The sequence below is a fragment of the Oncorhynchus mykiss genome, chromosome 2, assembly GCF_013265735.2.
Source record: "Oncorhynchus mykiss isolate Arlee chromosome 2, USDA_OmykA_1.1, whole genome shotgun sequence".
NCBI classification, from domain to species: Eukaryota; Metazoa; Chordata; class Actinopteri; order Salmoniformes; family Salmonidae; genus Oncorhynchus; species Oncorhynchus mykiss.
The window spans coordinates 101,646,177-101,665,603 of NC_048566.1; the positions used below are offsets into that span (position 1 = coordinate 101,646,177).

General features: G+C 38.5%; 1 protein-coding gene across 1 annotated transcript in view; it reads left to right on the top strand.

Moving 5' to 3' along the window:
- LOC110516669 (mitochondrial glutamate carrier 1) overlaps positions 1-19,427 on the top strand; it is a 60,855-nt gene that overhangs the window by 11,547 nt on the left and 29,881 nt on the right. The window contains exon 5 of the mRNA XM_036961212.1: positions 1,626-1,683. Within this exon, the coding sequence (XP_036817107.1) occupies positions 1,626-1,683 (58 nt within the window). The remainder of the gene's footprint in view (positions 1-1,625; positions 1,684-19,427) is intronic.

The window sequence follows — 19,427 nt, forward strand, 5'->3', positions numbered from 1 at the left end:
TGTGTGTATGGATGAATCTTGAGTATGTTTCTAGAGCATCTATCTATCTCTGTCTCTAGAGCTGGTCGGTGAATGAGCTGGTCGGTGAATGATTGACTGTGAATGGTTATCTAACTTGCAGGTTGGCCATCTTGTAAATTATTAATGTGTCTCTTTCTCTGTCTGTGTTCCAATGTGACAGGGAGATTAGTAACAACACGAGACACACAGGGGCATGTGACGTCACTAGCTGTATGACTCATACACGACTCAGTCACTAGCTGTATGACTCATACACGACTCATTCACTAGCTGTATGACTCATACACGACTCAGTCACTAGCTGTATGACTCATACACGACTCATTCACTAGCTGTATGACTCATGCACGACTCAGTCACTAGCTGTATGACTCATACACGACTCAGTCACTAGCTGTATGACTCATACACGACTCAATCACTAGCTCTATGACTCATACACGACTCAGTCACTAGCTGTATGACTCATACACGACTCATTCACTAGCTGTATGACTCACACACAACTCAGTCACTAGCTGTATGACTGAAACACAACTCAGTCACTAGCTGTATGACTCATACACGACTCAGTCACTAGCTGTATGACTCATACACGACTCAGTCACTAGCTGTATGACTCATACACGACTCAGTCACTAGCTGTATGACTCATACACGACTCAGTCACTAGCTGTATGACTCATACACGATTCATTCACTAGCTGTATGACTCCTACACGACTCATTCACTAGCTGTATGACTCATACACGACTCAGTCACTAGCTGTATGACTCATGCACGACTCAGTCACTAGCTGTATGACTCATACACGACTCAGTCACTAGCTGTATGACTCGTACACGACTCATTCACTAGCTGTATGACTCGTACACGACTCAATCACTAGCTCTATGACTCATACATGATTCAGTCACTAGCTGTATGACTCGTACACGACTCATTCACTAGCTGTATGACTCACACACAACTCAGTCACTAGCTGTATGACTGAAACACAACTCAGTCACTAGCTGTATGACTCATACACGACTCAGTCACTAGCTGTATGACTCATACACGACTCAGTCACTAGCTGTATGACTCATACACGATTCATTCACTAGCTGTATGACTCGTACACGACTCATTCACTAGCTGTATGACTCATACACGACTCAGTCACTAGCTGTATGACTCATACACGACTCAGTCACTAGCTGTATGACTCATACACGACTCAGTCACTAGCTGTATGACTCATACACGACTCAGTCACTAGCTGTATGACTCATACACGACTCAGTTACTAGCTGTATGACTCAAACACGTATTGACTTGCTCTTCATTTGTCTTTTTCTCTCCCTCCCTTTGCATCTCTCTTTGTCTCTCCTTTCTTCCCTCTCTCTCTCTCTCTCTCTCTCTCTCTCTCTCTCCCTTGCCCCCTCTCTCTCTCTCTCTCTCTCTCTCCCTCTCTCTCTCTCTCTCTCTCTCTCTCTCTCTCTCTCTCTCTCTCTCTCATGCTCTCTCTCTCATGCTCTCATGCTCTCTCTCCCTTGCCCCCCCTCTATCTCTCTCTCCCCCCTCTTTCTCTGTCGATCCATCTCTCTCTCTCTCTCTCCAGTCAGAAGCTCACCCTGGTCAAAGAGATGCTGGCGGGGTGTGGGGCAGGTACATGTCAGGTGAGTGGCTGGTGAGGTGCGGGGAAGGTACAGTTGAAGACAGAAGTTTACATACACCTTAGCCAAATACATTTAAACTCAGTTTTTCACAATTCCTGACATTTAATCCTAGTAAAAATTCCCTGTTTTAGGTCAGTTAGGATCACCACTTTATTTTAAGAATGTGAAATGTCAGAATAATAGTAAGAGAGAATGATTTATTTCAGCTTTTATTTATTTAATCACATTCCCAGTGGGTCAGAAGTTTACATACAATCAATTAGTGTTTGGTAACATTGCCTTTAAATTGTTTAACTTGGGTCAAACGTTTCGGGTTGCCTTCCACAAGCATCCCACAATAAGTTGGGTGAATTTTGGCCCATTCCTCCTGACAGAGCTGGTGTAACTGAGTCAGGTTTGTAGGCCTTCTTGCTCGCACACGCTTTTTCAGTTCTGCCCACAAATCTTCTATAGGATTGAGGTCAGGGCTTTGTGATGGCCACTCCAATACCTTAACTTTGTTGTCCTTAAGCCATTTTGCCACAACTTTGGAAGTATGCTTGGGGTCGGTCATTGTCCATTTGGAAGACCCATTTGCAACCAAGCTTTAACTTCCTGGCTGATGTCTTGAGATGTTGCTTCCATATATCCACATAATTTTCCATCCTCATGATGCCATCCATTTTGTGAAGTGCACCAGTCCCTCCTGCAGCAAAGCACCCCCACAACATGATGCTGCCACCCCCGTGCTTCACGGTTGGGATGGTGTTCTTCGGCTTGCAAGCCTCCCCCTTTTTCCTCCAAACATAACGATGGTCATTATGGCCAAACAGTTCTATTTTGTTTCATCAGTCCAGAGGACATTTCTCCAATAAGTATGATCTTTGTCCCCATGTGCAGTTGCAAACCGTAGTCTGGCTTTTTTATGGCAGTTTTGGAGCAGTGGCTTCTTCCTTGCTGAGCGGCCTTTCAGGTTATGTAGATATAGGACTCGTTTTACTGTGGATATAGATTATTTTGTACCGGTTTCCTCCAGCATCTTCACAAGGTCCTTTGCTGCTGTTCTGGGATTGATTTGCACTTTTCACACCAAAGTACGTTCATCTCTAGGAGACAGAACGCGTCTCCTTCCTGAGCGGTATGACGGCTGCGTGGTCCCATGGTGTTTATACTTGCGTACTATTGTTTGTACAGATGAACGTGGTACCTTCAGGCGTTTGGAAATTGCTCCCTAGGATGAACCAGACTTGTGGAGGTCTACAATTTTTTTCTGAGGTCTTGGCTGATTTCTTTTGATTTTCCCATGATGTCAAGCAAAGAGGCACTGAGTTTGAAGGTAGGCCTTGAAATACATCCACAGGTACACCTCCAATTGACTCAAATGATGTCAATTAGCCTATCAGAAGCTTCTAAAGCCATGACATAATTTTCTGGAATTTTCCAAGCTGTTTAAAAGGCACAGTCAACTTAGTGTATGTAAACTTCTGATTTCAACTGTACATGCCAGGGGAGTGAAGATAGGTTATCTCTTAATGATACATCCTGTTCCCCATCTGGAGATACAGCCTTCAGCACACGCACGCACGCACGCACGCACACACACACACACACACACACACACACACACACACACACACACACACACACACACACACACACACACACACACACACACACACACACACACACACACACACACACACACACTTCCTCAGCCATCAGCAGAAGTGCCATCTTCCCCCCACAGTCTGTCTCAAAGAGTTGCAACGGACACCCTATTCCCTACACAGTGCACTATGTAGTGCAAAGGTAGTGCACTATCTAGGGAATAGGGTGGTATTTTGGACCAGCCTCAGTGTGTACCCAGACACCACTAGGCATCAGCTGTTGACCTCTCTGTTGACCTCTCTGTTGACCTCTCTATTTCTCTAAAGAACTAAGCTAATGGACTGAGATGAAAATTAACACAGCATTCTTAGACATTGTCTAATGGTCGCAAAAGGTTTCGATTCATGATAATGTAACAGGTCTCCACAGCATAACCACTATGTCTAGTCTACAGTAGGTCTACACAGGATAACCACTATGTCTAGTCTACAGTAGGTACTACACAGCATAACCACTATGTCTAGTCTACAGTAGGTCTACATAACCACTATGTCTAGTCTACAGTAGGTCTACATAACCACTATGTCTAGTCTACAGTAGGTACTACACAGCATAACCACTATGTCTAGTCTACAGTAGGTCTACACAGCATAACCACTATGTCTAGTCTACAGTAGGTACTACACAGCATAACCACTATGTCTAGTCTACAGTAGGTCTACATAACCACTATGTCTAGTCTACAGTAGGTCTACATAACCACTATGTCTAGTCTACAGTAGGTACTACACAGCATAACCACTATGTCTAGTCTACAGTAGGTCTACACAGCATAACCACTATGTCTAGTCTACAGTAGGTCTACACAGCATAACCACTATGTCTAGTCTACAGTAGGTCTACATAACAACTATGTCTAGTCTACAGTAGGTACTACACAGCATAACCACTATGTCTAGTCTACAGTAGGTCTACATAACCACTATGTCTAGTCTACAGTAGGTCTACATAACCACTATGTCTAGTCTACAGTAGGTCTACATAACCACTCTGTCTAGTCTACAGTAGGCACTACACAGCATAACCACTATGTCTATTCTACAGTAGGTCTACATAACCACTATGTCTAGTCTACAGTAGGTACTACATAACCACTATGTCTAGTCTACAGTAGGTCTACATAACCACTATGTCTAGTCTACAGTAGGCACTACACAGCATAACCACTATGTCTAGTCTACAGTAGGTCTACATAACCACTATGTCTAGTCTACAGTAGGTACTACATAACCACTATGTCTAGTCTACAGTAGGTCTACATAACCACTATGTCTAGTCTACAGTAGGTACTACACAGCATAACCACTATGTCTAGTCTACAGTAGGTCTACATAACCACTATGTCTAGTCTACAGTAGGTCTACATAACCACTATGTCTAGTCTACAGTAGGTACTACACAGCATAACCACTATGTCTAGTCTACAGTAGGTCTACATAACCACTATGTCTAGTCTACAGTAGGTACTACACAGCATAACCACTATGTCTAGTCTACAGTAGGTCTACACAGCATAACCACTATGTCTAGTCTACAGTAGGTCTACATAACCACTATGTCTAGTCTACAGTAGGTCTACATAACCACTATGTCTAGTCTACAGTAGGCACTACACAGCATAACCACTATGTCTAGTCTACAGTAGGCACTACACAGCATAACCACTATGTCTAGTCTACAGTAGGTCTACTAAACCACTATGTCTAGTCTACAGTAGGTCTACATAACCACTATGTCTAGTCTACAGTAGGTCTACATAACCACTATGTCTAGTCTACAGTAGGTCTACATAACCACTCTGTCTAGTCTACAGTAGGCACTACACAGCATAACCACTATGTCTATTCTACAGTAGGTCTACATAACCACTATGTCTAGTCTACAGTAGGTACTACACAGCATAACCACTATGTCTAGTCTACAGTAGGTCTACATAACCACTATGTCTAGTCTACAGTAGGTACTACATAACCACTATGTCTAGTCTACAGTAGGTCTACATAACCACTATGTCTAGTCTACAGTAGGTACTACACAGCATAACCACTATGTCTAGTCTACAGTAGGTACTACATAACCACTATGTCTAGTCTACAGTAGGTCTACATAACCACTATGTCTAGTCTACAGTAGGTCTACATAACCACTCTGTCTAGTCTACAGTAGGTACTACACAGCATAACCACTATGTCTAGTCTACAGTAGGTCTACACAGCATAACCACTATGTCTAGTCTACAGTAGGTCTACACAGCATAACCACTATGTATAGTCTACAGTAGGTACTACACAGCATAACCACTATGTCTAGTCTACAGTAGGTCTACATAACCACTATGTCTAGTCTACAGTAGGTCTACATAACCACTATGTCTAGTCTACAGTGGGTCTACATAACCACTATGTCTAGTCTACAGTAGGTACTACATAACCACTATGTCTAGTCTACAGTAGGTCTACATAACCACTATGTCTAGTCTACAGTAGGTCTACATAACCACTATGTCTAGTCTACAGTAGGTCTACATAACCACTATGTCTAGTCTACAGTAGGTACTACACAGCATAACCACTATGTCTAGTCTACAGTAGGTCTACATAAACACTATGTCTAGTCTACAGTAGGTCTACATAACCACTATGTCTAGTCTACAGTGGGTCTACATAAACACTATGTCTAGTCTACAGTAGGTCTACACAGGATAACCACTATGTCTAGTCTACAGTAGGTACTACACAGCATAACCACTATGTCTAGTCTACAGTGGGTCTACATAACCTCTATGTCTAGTCTACAGTAGGTCTACACAGCATAACCACTATGTCTATTCTACAGTGGGTCTACATAACCACTATGTCTAGTCTACAGTAGGTCTACACAGCATAACCACTATGTCTAGTGTATAGTAGGTCTACACAGTACAACCCCTATGTCTAGTCTACAGTAGGTACTACATAACCACTATGTCTAGTCTACAGTAGGTACTACATAACCACTATGTCTAGTCTACAGTAGGTCTACACAGTACAAACACTATGTCTAGTCTACAGTAGGTCTACATAACCACTATGTCTAGTCTACAGTAGGTACTACATAACCACTATGTCTAGTCTACAGTAGGTCTACATAACCACTATGTCTAGTCTACAGTAGGTCTACATAACCACTATGTCTAGTCTACAGTAGGTCTACATAACCACTATGTCTAGTCTACAGTAGGTACTACACAGCATAACCACTATGTCTAGTCTACAGTAGGTCTACATAACCACTATGTCTAGTCTACAGTAGGTACTACACAGCATAACCACTATGTCTAGTCTACAGTAGGTCTACACAGCATAACCACTATGTCTAGTCTACAGTAGGTCTACATAACCACTATGTCTAGTCTACAGTAGGTCTACATAACCACTATGTCTAGTCTACAGTAGGCACTACACAGCATAACCACTATGTCTAGTCTACAGTAGGCACTACACAGCATAACCACTATGTCTAGTCTACAGTAGGTCTACTAAACCACTATGTCTAGTCTACAGTAGGTCTACATAACCACTATGTCTAGTCTACAGTAGGTCTACATAACCACTATGTCTAGTCTACAGTAGGTCTACATAACCACTCTGTCTAGTCTACAGTAGGCACTACACAGCATAACCACTATGTCTATTCTACAGTAGGTCTACATAACCACTATGTCTAGTCTACAGTAGGTACTACACAGCATAACCACTATGTCTAGTCTACAGTAGGTCTACATAACCACTATGTCTAGTCTACAGTAGGTACTACATAACCACTATGTCTAGTCTACAGTAGGTCTACATAACCACTATGTCTAGTCTACAGTAGGTACTACACAGCATAACCACTATGTCTAGTCTACAGTAGGTACTACATAACCACTATGTCTAGTCTACAGTAGGTCTACATAACCACTATGTCTAGTCTACAGTAGGTCTACATAACCACTCTGTCTAGTCTACAGTAGGTACTACACAGCATAACCACTATGTCTAGTCTACAGTAGGTCTACACAGCATAACCACTATGTCTAGTCTACAGTAGGTCTACACAGCATAACCACTATGTATAGTCTACAGTAGGTACTACACAGCATAACCACTATGTCTAGTCTACAGTAGGTCTACATAACCACTATGTCTAGTCTACAGTAGGTCTACATAACCACTATGTCTAGTCTACAGTGGGTCTACATAACCACTCTGTCTAGTCTACAGTAGGTACTACATAACCACTATGTCTAGTCTACAGTAGGTCTACATAACCACTATGTCTAGTCTACAGTAGGTCTACATAACCACTATGTCTAGTCTACAGTAGGTCTACATAACCACTATGTCTAGTCTACAGTAGGTACTACACAGCATAACCACTATGTCTAGTCTACAGTAGGTCTACATAAACACTATGTCTAGTCTACAGTAGGTCTACATAACCACTATGTCTAGTCTACAGTGGGTCTACATAAACACTATGTCTAGTCTACAGTAGGTCTACACAGGATAACCACTATGTCTAGTCTACAGTAGGTACTACACAGCATAACCACTATGTCTAGTCTACAGTGGGTCTACATAACCTCTATGTCTAGTCTACAGTAGGTCTACACAGCATAACCACTATGTCTATTCTACAGTGGGTCTACATAACCACTATGTCTAGTCTACAGTAGGTCTACACAGCATAACCACTATGTCTAGTGTATAGTAGGTCTACACAGTACAACCCCTATGTCTAGTCTACAGTAGGTACTACATAACCACTATGTCTAGTCTACAGTAGGTACTACATAACCACTATGTCTAGTCTACAGTAGGTCTACACAGTACAAACACTATGTCTAGTCTACAGTAGGTCTACATAACCACTATGTCTAGTCTACAGTAGGTACTACATAACCACTATGTCTAGTCTACAGTAGGTCTACATAACCACTATGTCTAGTCTACAGTAGGTACTACATAACCACTATGTCTAGTCTACAGTAGGTACTACACAGCATAACCACTATGTCTAGTCTACAGTAGGTCTACATAACCACTATGTCTAGTCTACAGTAGGTCTACACAGCATAACCACTATGTCTAGTCTACAGTAGGTCTACACAGCATAACCACTATGTCTAGTCTACAGTAGGTCTACACAGCATAACCACTATGTCTAGTCTACAGTGGGTACTACACAGCATAACCACTATGTCTAGTCTACAGTGGGTACTACACAGCATAACCACTCTGTCTAGTCTACAGTAGGTACTACACAGCATAACCACTATGTCTAGTCTACAGTGGGTACTACACAGCATAACCACTATGTCTAGTCTACAGTAGGTACTACACAGCATAACCACTATGTCTAGTCTACAGTAGGTACTACACAGCATAACCACTATGTCTAGTCTACAGTAGGTACTACACAGCATAACCAATATGTCTATTCTACAGTAGGTACTACACAGCATAACCACTATGTCTAGTCTACAGTAGGTCTACATAACCACTATGTCTAGTCTACAGTAGGTACTACATAACCACTATGTCTAGTCTACAGTAGGTCTACATAACCACTATGTCTAGTCTACAGTAGGTACTACACAGCATAACCACTATGTCTAGTCTACAGTAGGTCTACATAACCACTATGTCTAGTCTACAGTAGGTCTACATAACCACTATGTCTAGTCTACAGTAGGTACTACACAGCATAACCACTATGTCTAGTCTACAGTAGGTCTACTTAACCACTATGTCTAGTCTACAGTAGGTACTACACAGCATAACCACTATGTCTAGTCTACAGTAGGTCTACACAGCATAACCACTATGTCTAGTCTACAGTAGGTCTACATAACCACTATGTCTAGTCTACAGTAGGTCTACATAACCACTGTGTCTAGTCTACAGTAGGCACTACACAGCATAACCACTATGTCTAGTCTACAGTAGGCACTACACAGCATATCCACTATGTCTAGTCTACAGTAGGTCTACTAAACCACTATGTCTAGTCTACAGTAGGTCTACATAACCACTATGTCTAGTCTACAGTAGGTCTACATAACCACTATGTCTAGTCTACAGTAGGTCTACATAACCACTCTGTCTAGTCTACAGTAGGCACTACACAGCATAACCACTATGTCTATTCTACAGTAGGTCTACATAACCACTATGTCTAGTCTACAGTAGGTACTACACAGCATAACCACTATGTCTAGTCTACAGTAGGTCTACATAACCACTATGTCTAGTCTACAGTAGGTACTACATAACCACTATGTCTAGTCTACAGTAGGTCTACATAACCACTATGTCTAGTCTACAGTAGGTACTACACAGCATAACCACTATGTCTAGTCTACAGTAGGTACTACATAACCACTATGTCTAGTCTACAGTAGGTCTACATAACCACTATGTCTAGTCTACAGTAGGTCTACATAACCACTCTGTCTAGTCTACAGTAGGTACTACACAGCATAACCACTATGTCTAGTCTACAGTAGGTCTACACAGCATAACCACTATGTCTAGTCTACAGTAGGTCTACACAGCATAACCACTATGTATAGTCTACAGTAGGTACTACACAGCATAACCACTATGTCTAGTCTACAGTAGGTCTACATAACCACTATGTCTAGTCTACAGTAGGTCTACATAACCACTATGTCTAGTCTACAGTAGGTCTACATAACCACTATGTCTAGTCTACAGTAGGTACTACATAACCACTATGTCTAGTCTACAGTAGGTCTACATAACCACTATGTCTAGTCTACAGTAGGTCTACATAACCACTATGTCTAGTCTACAGTAGGTCTACATAACCACTATGTCTAGTCTACAGTAGGTACTACACAGCATAACCACTATGTCTAGTCTACAGTAGGTCTACATAAACACTATGTCTAGTCTACAGTAGGTCTACATAACCACTATGTCTAGTCTACAGTGGGTCTACATAAACACTATGTCTAGTCTACAGTAGGTCTACACAGGATAACCACTATGTCTAGTCTACAGTAGGTACTACACAGCATAACCACTATGTCTAGTCTACAGTGGGTCTACATAACCTCTATGTCTAGTCTACAGTAGGTCTACACAGCATAACCACTATGTCTATTCTACAGTGGGTCTACATAACCACTATGTCTAGTCTACAGTAGGTCTACACAGCATAACCACTATGTCTAGTGTATAGTAGGTCTACACAGTACAACCCCTATGTCTAGTCTACAGTAGGTACTACATAACCACTATGTCTAGTCTACAGTAGGTACTACATAACCACTATGTCTAGTCTACAGTAGGTCTACACAGTACAAACACTATGTCTAGTCTACAGTAGGTCTACATAACCACTATGTCTAGTCTACAGTAGGTACTACATAACCACTATGTCTAGTCTACAGTAGGTCTACATAACCACTATGTCTAGTCTACAGTAGGTACTACATAACCACTATGTCTAGTCTACAGTAGGTACTACACAGCATAACCACTATGTCTAGTCTACAGTAGGTCTACATAACCACTATGTCTAGTCTACAGTAGGTCTACACAGCATAACCACTATGTCTAGTCTACAGTAGGTCTACACAGCATAACCACTATGTCTAGTCTACAGTAGGTCTACACAGCATAACCACTATGTCTAGTCTACAGTGGGTACTACACAGCATAACCACTATGTCTAGTCTACAGTGGGTACTACACAGCATAACCACTCTGTCTAGTCTACAGTAGGTACTACACAGCATAACCACTATGTCTAGTCTACAGTGGGTACTACACAGCATAACCACTATGTCTAGTCTACAGTAGGTACTACACAGCATAACCACTATGTCTAGTCTACAGTAGGTACTACACAGCATAACCACTATGTCTAGTCTACAGTAGGTACTACACAGCATAACCACTATGTCTAGTCTACAGTAGGTACTACACAGCATAACCACTATGTCTAGTCTACAGTAGGTACTACACAGCATAACCACTATGTCTAGTCTACAGTAGGTCTACACAGCATAACCACTATGTCTAGTCTACAGTAGGTCTATATAACCACTATGTCTAGTCTACAGTAGGTACTACACAGCATAACCACTATGTCTAGTCTACAGTAGGTACTACATAACCACTATGTCTAGTCTACAGTAGGTACTACACAGCATAACCACTATGTCTAGTCTACAGTAGGTACTACACAGCATAACCACTATGTCTAGTCTACAGTAGGTCTACATAAACACTATGTCTAGTCTACAGTGGGTACTACACAGCATAACCACTATGTCTAGTCTACAGTAGGTCTACATAACCACTATGTCTAGTCTACAGTGGGTACTACACAACTCAGCAGGTGATCTAGTATTCACAAGTCCTGCTGGCCAGACGCAGACAGAGACAGTGGGACAATAAATTATTCATTAGCTCAGCTGTTCTGGACTGGTGGTAACAGTGAGATAAGGACTTGCAGGTCATTGGACCCTGAGCACCGTGTGTGTGTGTGTGTGTGTGTGTGTGTGTGTGTGTGTGTGTGTGTGTGTGTGTGTGTGTGTGTGTGTGTGTGTGTGTGTGTGTGTGTGTCTGTGTGTGTTAATGATGCACGTGTTGACTCATAACCTGCTGTCCCTGCGGTTATATCCACATGCAGGCTGGTTTAGAGTCATGAAATATTGTGTGGATGAAGGGCGGGTTTGTTTTAATAAAGAGAAAACAATGCGTATAATGATATATCATTTTTCTTGTTCAGTTAATATCTATATGTTACATTGAGGTTTTCCTTTAGTGCAGAAGCTTAAGCGTTAGAGCCTAACTGTACTCGACACACACATGTTTACACGCCAATCACCAAACGCTTTCGGGGAACTAGGGCAGAAAAAGTTCATGTCGCTCCACTGAGGCATAACAAAAAAAAAGGGGGCGGAGTTGAATTCAGGAAGAGAAAAGCTGCCCAATGGGAGACTTGAAAAGGGAGGAGCAGAATAATGTTTGGTGAAGTGGTACAAGAGGATGACAGCAGTGTGGCTGTGTTGTTATGATGATGTGTGATGATTGTGAGGCGCGATTACAATTGGACAGTCAGGACTTCAAACAGGCCTATGGCACATCAAAGGTACTGTACTGTTCAGATGGAATAGTTTAGCTAACCATGTGTATGTGACAAATAAAATTTGATTTGATTTGAATAGTAACCTATCTGAACTCTGGACCCTGACTGTAGGTTTATAACCTCGCATATAATATAATATAACATAGTCTAATATAACATATTCTAATATACTATTAACTGTAGGTTTATAACCTCGCATATAATATAATATAACATAGTCTAATATAACATATTCTAATATACTATTAACTGTAGGTTTATAACCTCTCATATAATATAATATAACATAGTCTAATATAATATGAACTGTAGTTTATAACCTCTCATATAATATAATATGAACTGTAGGTTTATAACCTCTCATATATTATAATATGAACTGTAGTTTATAACCTCTCATATAATATGAACTGTAGTTTATAACCTCTCATATAATATAATATTAACTGTAGGTTTATAACCTCTCATATAATATGAACTGTAGTTTATAACCTCTCATATATTATAATATGAACTGTAGTTTATAACCTCTCATATAATATGAACTGTAGTTTATAACCTCTCATATAATATAATATTAACTGTAGTTTATAACCTCTCATATAATATACTATTAACTGTAGTTTATAACCTCTCATATAATATAATATAACATAGTCTAATATAATATGAACTGTAGGTTTATAACCTCTCATATAATATGAACTGTAGTTTATAACCTCTCATATAATATAATATAACATAGTCTAATATAATATGAACTGTAGTTTATAACCTCTCATATAATATGAACTGTAGTTTATAACCTCTCATATAATATAATATGAACTGTAGTTTATAACCTCTCATATAATATACTATTAACTGTAGTTTATAACCTCTCATATAATATAATATAACATAGTCTAATATAATATGAACTGTAGTTTATAACCTCTCATATAATATAATATTAACTGTAGGTTTATAACCTCTCATATAATATAATATAACATAGTCTAATATAATATGAACTGTAGGTTTATAACCTCTCATATAATATTAACTGTAGTTTATAACCTCTCATATAATATAATATGAACTGTAGTTTATAACCTCTCATATAATATAATATTAACTGTAGTTTATAACCTCTCATATAATATAATATTAACTGTAGTTTATAACCTCTCATATAATATAATATAACATAGTCTAATATAATATTAACTGTAGTTTATAACCTCTCATATAATATTAACTGTAGGTTTATAACCTCTCATATAATATTAACTGTAGGTTTATAACCTCTCATATAATATTAACTGTAGGTTTATAACCTCTCATATAATATTAACTGTAGGTTTATAACCTCTCATATAATATACTAATAACTGTAGTTTATAACCTCTCATATAATATACTAATAACTGTAGTTTATAACCTCTCATATAATAACTGTAGGCCTATAATCTCTCACATAGCCTCATATAATATTAACTCCTTCAAAATGAAGCATTTCTGGCAGTAAAATTATATACCAAATGTACATTTTGACTCGGGAACACAAGTGTAGAATGATGATTTATGTCTTTCAGCATCTTGATAGAAAGAATGTGTAGTTAGGGACTGTCTGTAAAGATGCTGCGGTATCTCTATCAGCATCATAACAGCTGATAGTATATCATATGCATCCAAGTCGAACTGAAATCTTATCAGAAACATGTTGGGTTGTTTTCACTGCTTTTAATTTCCATAAAACCAGTCAAACTGATGCCATTTGTAAATTTTGCACAGAAATTCTTTCCTGTTTTTCTTTTTTTTTTCTCTCTTTGGGTTATCGCATTAAATGTGTGCTGTGCGAGGGAAGCAGAGATGACTGAGAACTCTGTAGATGTCCCTTAGATTGAAGCATTCATCCATTTATGACACTATTCTGCGGGTTATTTGGTCTTCTGGGACAGAAGATAAACGGCTTGTATCTAATTACAGACATGTGGATTATTAACAAATAGCCTACCAAAATATCTGAAATTATAAGCAGAAACATATTTAAATTAGGCTTTAAAAAAAGGATTCCTGCACCCACCTGTCAAAAGTATTTGTTTTGGTGTCTGACTGTAAAGCACATTTTCTACAGGCCTATATTGTCACGTTCTGACCTTAGTTATGTTGTTATATCTTTGTTTTAGTATGGTCAGGGCGTGAGTTGGGTGGGTTGTCTATGTTAGTTTTAGTATGGTCAGGGCGTGAGTTGGGTGGGTTGTCTATGTTAGTTTTAGTATGGTCAGGGCGTGAGTTGGGTGGGTTGTCTATGTTAGTTTTAGTATGGTCAGGGCGTGAGTTGGGTGGGTTGTCTATGTTAGTTTTAGTATGGTCAGGGCGTGAGTTGGGTGGGTTGTCTATGTTAGTTTTAGTATGGTCAGGGCGTGAGTTGGGTGGGTTGTCTATGTTAGTTTTAGTATGGTCAGGGCGTGAGTTGGGTGGGTTGTCTATGTTAGTTTTAGTATGGTCAGGGTGTGAGTTGGGTGGGTTGTCTATGTTAGTTTTAGTATGGTCAGGGCGTGAGTTGGGGTGGGTTGTCTATGTTAGTTTTAGTATGGTCATGGCGTGAGTTGGGTGGGTTGTCTATGTTAGTTTTAGTATGGTCAGGGCGTGAGTTGGGGTGGGTTGTCTATGTTAGTTTTAGTATGGTCAGGGCGTGAGTTGGGGTGGGTTGTCTATGTTAGTTTTAGTATGGTCAGGGCGTGAGTTGGGGTGGGTTGTCTATGTTAGTTTTAGTATGGTCAGGGCGTGAGTTGGGGTGGGTTGTCTATGTTAGTTTTAGTATGGTCAGGGCGTGAGTTGGGGTGGGTTGTCTATGTTAGTTTTAGTATGGTCAGGGCGTGAGTTGGGTGGGTTGTCTATGTTAGTTTTAGTATGGTCAGGGCGTGAGTTGGGGTGGGTTGTCTATGTTAGTTTTAGTATGGTCAGGGTGTGAGTTGGGTGGGTTGTCTATGTTAGTTTTAGTATGGTCATGGCGTGAGTTGGGTGGGTTGTCTATGTTAGTTTTAGTATGGTCAGGGCGTGAGTTGGGTGGGTTGTCTATGTTAGTTTTAGTATGGTCAGGGTGTGAGTTGGGTGGGTTGTCTATGTTAGTTTTAGTATGGTCAGGGTGTGAGTTGGGTGGGTTGTCTATGTTAGTTTTAGTATGGTCAGGGTGTGAGTTGGGTGGGTTGTCTATGTTAGTTTTAGTATGCTCAGGGCGTGAGTTGGGGTGGGTTGTCTATGTTAGTTTTAGTATGGTCAGGGCGTGAGTTGGGTGGGTTGTCTATGTTAGTTTTAGTATGCTCAGGGTGTGAGTTGGGTGGGTTCTCTATGTTAGTTTTAGTATGGTCAGGGCGTGAGTTGGGTGGGTTGTCTATGTTAGTTTTAGTATGGTCAGGGCGTGAGTTGGGTGGGTTGTCTACGTTAGTTTTTCTATGATTTGCTATTTCTATGTTTGGCCTGGTATGGTTCTCAATCAGAGGCAGCTGTCTATCGTTGTCCCTGATTGAGAACCATCTTTAGGGAGCCTGTTTTCTAATGTGTTTCGTGGGTGATTATTTTCTGTCTTTGTGTATGTCACCAGACAGGACTGTTTCGTTTCGTATCATTCTCTTTGTTTAATTTTGTTTTAGTGTTCTGAGTTGAATAAATATCGTCATGAACACGTACCACGCTGCGCTTTGGTCCGATCCTTGCTACTCCTCGTCAGAAGAAGAGGACGATCGTGACATATGGCAGGTTAGGGTTGGGTGCGGGATTATCACAACGGCTAAAGTCGGTTGCAGATGAGTTATTAGCAATTGTGTGCGAGTGCGGATGAACAAACAGTTGACCCACGCATCACTACTGTGTGTGTGACTGTGTGCGTGCGTGTGTGTTTTGTGTGTATCTGTGTCATAGTGTAATAGCCTACCTGTAGTCCATTAGGCCGAAGCCAGCTAGCTCAATACTTCCCAGGGAACTCTAGATTAGATTAGATTAGATTAGGAGTAGTATTAACCCTACTGGCCATCTCACCTTTAATCCTGTTAACCAGTTACTACAGCCCGGATTACACAGGAGAAACAAGTGTGTATTAGTTAATGGTATCCGTTGTGTTGTCTAGCTCTTTGTAACACAAATAGGAGCTAGTGAGTTGTTAGCTATTAACACATTGATGTCCGGTAGGTCGTAGCCTAGCCTAGCTCCTGGACCTATTGGTTACACTGTAGAGTTGCTAATGCTAGCTATTAGTTAATGGTATTGTATATGTTAGGCCGTAGCCTAGCCTAGCTCCTGGACCTATTGGTTACACTGTAGAGTTGCTTATGCTAGCTATTAGTTAATTGTATATGTTGTTATATTATTATATTGTATATGTTGTTATATTGTTATAGTGTTCCATAGTGTTATAGTGTTATAGTGTTATAGTGTTCTATAGTGTTATAGTGTTCTATAGTGTTATAGTGTTCTATATTGTTATAGTGTTCTATAGTGTTATAGTGTTCTATATTGTTATAGTGTTCTATAGTGTTATAGTGTTCTATAGTGTTATAGTGTTCTATATTGTTATAGTGTTCTATAGTGTTATAGTGTCCTATATTGTGGTAGTGTTCTATAGTGTTCTATAGTGTTATAGTGTTCTATAGTGTTATAGTGTTCTATAGTGTTATAGTGTTCTATAGTGTTATAGTGTTCTATATTGTTATAGTGTTCTATATTGTTATAGTGTTCTATAGTGTTATAGTGTTCTATATTGTTATAGTGTTCTATATTGTTATAGTGTTCTATAGTGTTATAGTGTTCTATATTGTTATAGTGTTCTATAGTGTTATAGTGTTCTATATTGTTATAGTGTCCTATATTGTTATAGTGTTCTATATTGTTGTAGTGTTCTATATTGTTATAGTGTTCTATAGTGTTATAGTGTTATAGTGTTATAGTGTCCTATATTGTTATAGTGTTCTATATTGTTGTAGTGTTCTATATTGTTATAGTGTTCTATAGTGTTATAGTGTTAGATAGTGTTATAGTGTTCTATAGTGTTATTGTGTTAGATAGTGTTATAGTGTTCTATAGTGTTATAGTGTTCTATAGTGTTATAGTGTTCTATAGTGTTATAGTGTTCTATAGTGTTGTAGTGTTATAGTGTTCTATATTGTTATAGTGTTCTATATTGTTATAATGTTCTATATTGTTATAGTGTTCTATAGTGTTATAGTGTTATAGTGTTCTATAGTGTTATAGTGTTCTATAGTGTTATAGTGTTCTATAGTGTTCTATATTGTTATAGTGTTCTATAGTGTTCTATATTGTTGTAGTGTTATAGTGTTCTATATTGTTATAGTGTCCTATATTGTGGTAGTGTCCTATATTGTTCTATAGTGTTATAGTGTTCTATAGTGTTATAGTGTTAGATAGTGTTATAGTGTTCTATAGTGTTATAGTGTTAGATAGTGTTATAGTGTTCTATATTGTTGTAGTGTTCTATATTGTTATAGTGTTCTATATTGTTGTAGTGTTATAGTGTTCTATATTGTTATAGTGTCCTATATTGTGGTAGTGTTCTATAGTGTTCTATATTGTTATAGTGTTCTATAGTGATATAGTGTTCTATAGTGTTATAGTGTTCTATAGTGTTATAGTGTTCTATAGTGTTCTATAGTGTTATAGTGTTATAGTGTTCTATAGTGTTATAGTGTTCTATAGTGTTATAGTGTTCTATAGTGTTATAGTGTTCTATATTGTTATAGTGTTCTATATTTTTACAGTGTTTTATATTGTTGTAGTGTTATAGTGTTCTATATTGTTATAGTGTCCTATATTGTGGTAGTGTTCTATAGTGTTCTATATTGTTATAGTGTTCTATAGTGATATAGTGTTCTATAGTGTTATAGTGTTCTATAGTGTTATAGTGTTCTATAGTGTTCTATAGTGTTATAGTGTTATAGTGTTCTATAGTGTTATAGTGTTCTATAGTGTTATAGTGTTCTATAGTGTTATAGTGTTCTATATTGTTATAGTGTTCTATATTGTTATAGTGTCCTATATTGTTATAGTGTTCTATATTGTTATAGTGTTCTATATTGTTATAGTGTTCTATAGTGTTCTATATTGTTGTAGTGTTATAGTGTTCTATAGTGTTATAGTGTTCTATATTGTTATAGTGTTCTATATTGTTATAGTGTCCTATATTGTTATAGTGTTCTATATTGTTATAGTGTTCTATATTGTTATAGTGTTCTATAGTGTTCTATATTGTTGTAGTGTTATAGTGTTCTATATTGTTGTAGTGTTATAGTGTTCTATATTGTTATAGTGTCCTATATTGTGGTAGTGTTCTATAGTGTTCTATATTGTTATAGTGTTCTATAGTGATATAGTGTTCTATAGTGTTATAGTGTTCTATAGTGTTATAGTGTTCTATAGTGTTCTATAGTGTTATAGTGTTATAGTGTTCTATAGTGTTATAGTGTTCTATAGTGTTATAGTGTTCTATAGTGTTATAGTGTTCTATATTGTTATAGTGTTCTATATTTTTACAGTGTTTTATATTGTTGTAGTGTTATAGTGTTCTATATTGTTATAGTGTCCTATATTGTGGTAGTGTTCTATAGTGTTCTATATTGTTATAGTGTTCTATAGTGATATAGTGTTCTATAGTGTTATAGTGTTCTATAGTGTTATAGTGTTCTATAGTGTTCTATAGTGTTATAGTGTTATAGTGTTCTATAGTGTTATAGTGTTCTATAGTGTTATAGTGTTCTATAGTGTTATAGTGTTCTATATTGTTATAGTGTTCTATATTTTTACAGTGTTCTATATTGTTATAGTGTTCTATATTTTTACAGTGTTCTATATTGTTATAGTGTTATAGTGTTCTATATTGTTATAGTGTCCTATATTTTTACAGTGTTTTATATTGTTATAGTGTTATAGTGTTCTATAGTGTTATAGTGTTA